Source organism: Pteropus vampyrus, unplaced genomic scaffold (genome assembly GCF_000151845.1).
Source record: "Pteropus vampyrus isolate Shadow unplaced genomic scaffold, Pvam_2.0 Scaffold124, whole genome shotgun sequence".
Classification (NCBI taxonomy): domain Eukaryota; kingdom Metazoa; phylum Chordata; class Mammalia; order Chiroptera; family Pteropodidae; genus Pteropus; species Pteropus vampyrus.
The window spans coordinates 24305-31568 of record NW_011888905.1 but is presented as its reverse complement, the minus strand read 5'-3'; the positions used below and the strand labels follow the sequence as shown (position 1 = coordinate 31568).

The following is a 7264-nucleotide window of genomic DNA, read 5'->3' as shown; positions in this document are numbered from 1 at the left end:
TGTACCTCACTTAACTTCTACCCACCTATGCATCCGTCTAAGGCTTTTTGTTTTGCTGTGTTTTTCCTGGCAAAGATTCTTTGCTTGTCTCACCGCTCTTCTTTGCCACTGTCCCCTTAGCCCGGCTCTTGTTGCCTAGCGTGTGTTCGTATTTGCCAAGTGAATAAGTGTCTCTGTCTCCTACTCTGTCTCCCTTGATGCTTCTTTAGAGGATTAAATGGGACTTGTCAGTGTGTCCCTGCTGTTAGGTCCAGTTCCCACCAGGATGCCTTTTCAAGGTGAATCTTTTGTCCCTGGGCTTCTGTTTATATTCAGGGACAGGACATGCACCTACTGGTGACAGATTATGAGGGAGCATCTTTGGAGTGTCAGAGCCTCCAGCTCCTGCCTGGGGTGCCCACTCTGAAGTGTGAGCCTCCAGAGCTCCCCCAAGAGAACCTCCAGGAAGTGCATGGTGAGTACTGGGGTGAGTTTAGCAAGGGTCCTGAAAGCAGGCCACTAACTTCTTAGTAAAAGCATCTGTGTCTACATCCTCAAGGTTTGTTTCTTTGTCTAACCCTGTACTAAGCAAACTTTTTTAAAACATTTGAAATTGTAAAATGCTAGAATTCTAAGATCCTATCATCCAACAACCTCAGTTAATAATTAGGAAAACCAAAACTCAGAGTTTAAATGACTTTCCCAGGGTCAGCAGAGGCAGAGCACCTTCTAGAATTTAAGTCACCTTACCCTCTGACCAAAATTCTCTCTACCACATACCTGTACTCTATACCACTCAGTTTTGTGGGTGGGAGACTAAAGCTTGAAACCTCGAACTCCTGACAGAATGAAAACAGTCATGATGCTCTGTCTTAGGAAGATCTGTATCTTAGTCTATGGCCATGCCACCCTGAAGAAGCCCGATCCCGTCTGATCTCGAAAGCTAAGCAGGGTCAGGCCTGATAAGTACTTGGTACTGTAGGCATAAAAAATAAAAAAAATAAGGGATCGTAAGCTGACCAGGTCCTTGCAATCTGTGAGGTCAACCAAGGGTTGCCTCGCTTAAAAAAAAAAAAAAAAAAAAGATCTGTATCTTAGTTCCTGGACGTTTAACGAATATCAGAAGTCGTGGGGCTGGGTCCCCCAAAAGGGGCATTCCTACAAACTTGTGTCTCACCCAGGACTCTTGTCTCTCGCTTCACAGGGCCTGCTCCCCAGGGACTAGCCCTTCTTTCTCCAGGACAAAAATCTCTGAGACAAAACAGTGGCCCAGGGTTTAAGTCAGCCAGGTCCCAGGTGGCAGAGTACCCTCCTCTGCCGGAGCACCCCTCGTTACCTGAGAGCCTGCCCCATCACAGAAATCTCAGATCACTGTGCCTCGTCCAAGGAGCTCATGGTGATTGCAGGCTGTCGCCTCACTCAACACCCGGGTCCCAGGTGTTGGGAGTGATGGAGTAGGCCCTTGTTTCAGAAGGTGCCTGCACCCGTGAGATGCTTGTGTTCTGACTGGTGTTTGATCCTTGGGGGTTCTCTGGTTTCTCTCCGCAGCCTGAGAACCAAGATTCTTGCTCATGCTGCTCTCTAGTCTCGGCGTCCCGCACATATGGAGTGGGCATTTGATGATAGTCATGGAAATTCCATGTGTCAGGACAAAACCTCACATCGTCACAAAATGAAATCTTGTTCTCGCCCACCCCCCCCCACCCCGCCTCATAAATTTCCTTATCCTTTAGTTAGAAAACACTGAGGTCTCTCGTATAGGTCTTCTGTTCACCAGCTCGATTTCTTACGGCGCGGTCTTCATGAGCCTTCTCCTCCCTCAGGCCTTTCTGCAGCTTCTAATTGACCCTTCATCTTTTCAGATCAGATCCTCCCATTCTCGACACATACTTTACTTTCCTAAAAAGACATGCATCCAAACGTAACTTACCTATACACATTAGTTAATCAACGTAGTTGTCTTACATGTAACAATAGAGAAAGAAAAAAAAAGCAATTTATTTAAAAAGTGGTATGTATTTCAAAATGCAGATGTTTGGACTACAGTAGAAGAAGGAACAAAGTAATTAGATGGTTTCACTGGTGTAAAATTAGTGAGTTTGAATTATGGAGAAATAAGAAAATCAAAAGTCTAGGAAAATGTAAGAGCAGAGGTAGGCGGACAGTCCAATACAACTAGTGTTGAATCTAATAATAAAAGACCAGACAGGAAAAGAGAGAAATAACCTTAACTGAAGTAGGGCCAAGATGGTATTGTGGGCTGAATTGTGTCACCCCAAAAGATATGTCAAAGCCCTAACCCACGTACCTCGAATGCGGTCCGATTTGGAAATGGACCCTGCATAGATGTAATCAAGTCAAGGTCATTTTGGTTTAGGGTGGGCCCTACGTCCAGTGACTGGTGTCCTCACGTGACGGCGATATGGTGACAGTGGCAGAGATTGGAGTGATGCATCTACAAGCCAAGGAACACCAAGCATTGCTGACAACCCCAGAAGCTGGGATAGAGGCAAGGACGGCCCTTCGTCCCTTAGGCCTTCACAGGGACCGTGGGCCTGCCAGAGGGGTGACACCGAGGTGTGCAGTGTGGTATTCAACACCCTTCAGTACTGGACCTCTTGTCCTTCCCACAATGAAAGCTAAGAGGTCATTTTTGCCTTTTTAGGCATCGGTGAAGACTGAGGAAGCAGCAGCCCAGGCCCTTGTCCCTGAGCAGTGGCCACATCTGCGTTTGGCTCAAAGGAACCTCTGCGGGGACTCGGCCTCGGAGAAGGTTACAAGCCTCAGTCAGATGAGTAAGGAGGCCTCATGGTCTGTGCTCACCTTTTCCCACCATTGACCCTCTCTTGACCCTGGTGAGCCCATATTCCCGCAGAGCCTCAGCCTCTCCTCCCCTTCTTCTGGCATCAGCCCTCAGCCTCCTCTCAGTCCCTGTCACTGTGCATCCGTCTCGGTCACACTGTCTTCTTCTGTTGCTAATCACTCAGTTATTGATTCGCGTCATCTTCTCTGATCACCTTCCATATTCCCAGACTCCTTCAGTAACTCCTCCTCTGCTTCCTTTTTTCTTTTGTATCAAGGGCCTCATATGCTTTGTCACTTTCAGACACCGCTTCGTATACGGAAGACCCATGAGTTCCTCTGTGTGGTCCCATCGTCTTTCCTCAGAGGGGATTCTCCTCACTCTGATCGTGCCGCTGTCTGTTTGTAATGTTCTTTCACTGTGCTTCGCCCTGTTCGATCTGCTTCCCAGCTAACTGACCTTTTTTATTGTCCATACTGTGCCACATTTTGTGTGGCTGCTGAGACTGCACCCCGGGACACCTGTTGACTTTCCGTCTGTTTGTTTGTTTGAATCTGGAACATCCTGTCCCTACCCTGCAGATTATCTTTTCTAAATTCTGGTAACAGATGACATTTACATCATTAATGTATTGTTTTAGCTGAAGGGGTTGTAACTAAAGATGGATTGTTTAATACAAAGCAAGAAACATGCGAAGAGATGGACCGAGGTGCCAAGGCCTTGGGAGTCTGCAGCAGGTGAGTGTCCATGGTTCTGAGTGCAACCAATCCTGCAAACGCAAGAAGAAATTTGACTGGAACCAGAAAAAAGCAGTTGTGAAAAACCTGTTTCCCTGGAATAATACAGGAAGAGTGCCACTCTCCTGTCCTCAGAGGAGGCCCCCTGCTAGGAACGCGGGAGGTCATCATGCGAAACCTCAGTTGGTACACAGTTGCCTCCAAGAATCCTGTCCTGACCCAGTCTGCTCTGTCTCGTGTCTTTGTGGAGCCACAGCAGGGACACCAGAGAAGGCAGGGAATTTCGACGAGAGAGTGAGGGCTGCCAGTGAGGGCTGCCTGTGAGGCTGCTGTGACAGTTCAGAAAGACATACTGTCAGCTGGAGAAGGGTTAGGGAGGACAAGGAAGGCGTTTTCAGCCTCCACTAGGAGAGGCCTGAACAAGGATCAAAGAGAAAGTAGCTAATGAAGGAGTGGGCCACTGTGTGGATGTTGAAGACAGCCAGGATGGTCCGTGCTCAAAGCAAATAAACAAGTGTATGTAATTAGAACACTTTTTATTGCTTCACCCCTCATGTCTTCTAAAGCCACGCTATTTACCAATAAGATAGCAAATGAAATGCAGATTTCTACAATTGGAAAAGAAGTTTGTGTAAAATAATACTTTCTGTCATAGTAACTGTAGCTTACTTCCTTGCAAACGCCATGAAAATCAGTCCAAAGGCAGTACGTGTGACTTTCTCTTTTGTTTCTCCCTCAGAAGATGGTAAAACTAGGAGAGGCTAAATCCTTCCACATTTAGAGATTTTGTTACAGGTGAGGGGCCCCAATAAATAACAGCCCCCTTCCTTGTCCAAGTCCAGAACCAACTGATAGAGATATGGGAGTGGGACAGAAGGTTCTGGCAACCTCAGCTTTCCTACTGACAGAAGCTGGACTGAGGAAGCAGCCCGGAGGCAGTGCTGAATGGGCACATCATGGCAGAGGGGCGGGCGACAGCCTCCCGCTGCCTGGACCCGCTTGGTACAACTTGGGGCAAAAAGGAGCATGTTGTGTCTGCCACTTGCTCCCAGAGGACAGCCCATTTTTTTCTCCCACAGTCAGTCAGGTCGTGAGGACTAAGTTGCTGTGAGAAGGGTCCGGGAAGGTTCGGCCTGGCAGAGGCCACCTCACGGGAACATGAGGGGGGAAAGTAAGAAGACTTGGGTATCGGAGGGTTTGTCAGGTTCTGGGGAGTAGGACAGGACTTTTATAGCACGTATTCTTTTTCCTTTCTCAGAGATTGTGAGGTCCCTTGTACTCCTGTCCCTAGTGAAAGAACAGGTGCACATTCGAACACTCTGAAGGACCATCACCCGAGTGACTTGTGGGCCCGGATGCACATCTCATCCTTGGAATATGCAGCAGGAGACATCACCCGAAAAGGGAGAAAAAAAGACAAAGCTCGAGTGAGTGAACTGCTCCAAGGCCTTGCATTTTCTGGGGACTCAGACGTAGAAGACAATGAGCCAGAGACTCAGCCTGCTCCCAAAAGGCCAAAGGCGTCAGTTGTCTCAGAGAAGAAGTGGACCAGGAGAGACATTAAACCCAACTTCCCGAGCTGGTCAGTACTGGATTATGGACTTTTGAATCTCAAGAGTGAAAAGTTGAACCCAGTAGAGCTCTTTGAATTATTTTTTGATGATGAAACATTCAGCTTGATTGTCAATGAAACCAATAATTATGCTTCTCAGAAAAATGTCAACTTGGAAGTCACGGTTCAGGAAATGAGGTGTGTGTTTGGTGTCCTGCTTTTGAGTGGAATCGTGAGGCGTCCCAGAAGGGGAATGTATTGGGAAATCCCTGATGCCGATCAGAACCAGGTTAGAGATGCAATTAGAAGAGACAGATTCGAATCGATTTTCTCATACCTGCATTTTGCTGATAACAGCCACCTAGATCCAAAAGATAAGTTTACAAAATTGAGGCCTCTCATAAAGCAAATGAATAAGAATTTCCTCCTGTATGCTCCCCTGGAAGAATACTATTGTTTTGATAAGACAATGTGTGAATGCTTTGATAGTGACCAGTTCCTGAATGGGAACCCTATTAGAATTGGCTATAAAATCTGGTGTGGTACGACCACACAGGGTTATCTGGTTTGGTTTGAGCCCTATCAAGAAGAATTGACTATGGTGGCAGATAAGGATCTTGATCTTGGTTTAGGTGGGAATCTAGTGATGAATTTTGCCGATGTTCTTCTAGAGAGAGGTCAGTATCCCTATTACCTGTGTTTTGGTAGCTTTTTTACAAGTGTCAAGTTGGTGTCAGCCTTGAAGAAGAAAGGTGTGAGGGCAACAGGGACAATTCATGAGAACAGGACTGAAAAATGTCCCCTTATGAATGCAGAACATATGAAAAAAATGAAGAAGGGGTATTTTGATTTCCGAGTGGAAGAAAATGATGAGATAATTTTGTGTCGTTGGCGTGGTGATGGCATTATCAGTCTGTGCTCCAATGCTGTTGGCATAGAGCCAGTCAGTGAGATAAGTTGTTCTGCTGATGACGAGGAGATCTTTCTGATAAGTCAGCCATCGATAGTGAAATTGTATGATGAATGCAGGGAAGGTGTAGCGAAAATGGATGAAATCATTTCTAAATACAGGGTGAGAATAAGAAGCAAGAAATGGTACTCAGTTTTGGTGAGCTACATGATTGATGGGGCCATGAACAATGCATGGCAGCTTCACAGAGCCTGTAACCCAGGTGCCTCCTTAGACCTCTTGGATTTTCGGAGATACGTCGCACGTTTCTACTTAGAGCGTAATGCTAATCTTTCAAATTAAGGCAGGTGAAATGGAAACAGTGCAGACATTTGCAGGACAGAAAAATCACAGCCGCATATCAGTGTGTCCTCTCCCAAAGCAAATCCGATGTATGCAGTGAACTTAAGTAATATTTTATAAGTCAGACATTTGTGTAGATTTTCAAAGACTATTATGACAAATTGAAAAATATCTTTAAAAATGTTGAACTCCAGTGGTACCTTTTCCTGTGTCTAATTTTGGTGTCACATGTGGGCAATCATTTGTTTGTCGAGTCGATTATTTTTTGCATTTAAGGAATGAAATACTGCCCCCGTTTGTAATTTTCTCTTGAGAATGCTCTTTTAAAAATGCAAGCAATGTCACAGTAACCATAGCATGGCACTGAAACCATAGTTGACAATTGAGACAGAGCTCATGAGGTAAGGGCGATCTAAACAAAATGCAGGAGATGCGAAGCTGAAGACCCCAGCAGTGGTGTGAGACTGGATCGGACCGTGGGCGGGGAGAAGGGCCTGACAGAGTGTTGAAGGGCAGAGCTGCGCAGGGAAAACCGGCGACGAGGCACGGCCTTCGCACCCTGAGACAAAAGGTGTGTCCTGTCGCGACTGGGAGGCAGCAGCAGCCTGGGAGACTGCGGAGGCAGGAAGCAGAGCGGAGTGAGAGAGGAAGGGGGCAGTGGGGTTAACGCAAAGCCATGCTGCAGTCAACCCCTGTGGCAGATGAGTCACTCCAGGGGTTAAGTCGTCACGATGGATGGCCCACGGAGAGATGCATGAAGAAGTGAACGATGTGAGCTGTGACTCCTTGGTGTTGAGTCTAGCATTGGTGAGTCAGTCAAGAGGGTTCAGAGAAGATGGGTCTCTACCTCATTTCCGTGTGTCACGGCCACAAGCCCCGGTGTCCCTTTCACACCCTAACATCAGTCCCATTCCTGGCTGGAAGGCAGGTGGGAAGCCTTC

General features: G+C 46.9%; 1 protein-coding gene across 1 annotated transcript in view; it reads left to right on the top strand.

Annotated features, from left to right (window-relative positions):
- Positions 1 to 6561, top strand: part of LOC105296294 (piggyBac transposable element-derived protein 1-like) — a 20414-nt gene extending 13853 nt beyond the window's left edge. Inside the window, exons 6-8 of the mRNA XM_023534278.1 lie at positions 2645 to 2774; positions 3423 to 3519; positions 4778 to 6561. Coding sequence (XP_023390046.1) covers positions 2645 to 2774; positions 3423 to 3519; positions 4778 to 6323 — 1773 coding nt within the window. The 3' untranslated portion in view covers positions 6324 to 6561. The remainder of the gene's footprint in view (positions 1 to 2644; positions 2775 to 3422; positions 3520 to 4777) is intronic.
- Positions 6562 to 7264: the final 703 nt, after the last annotated feature.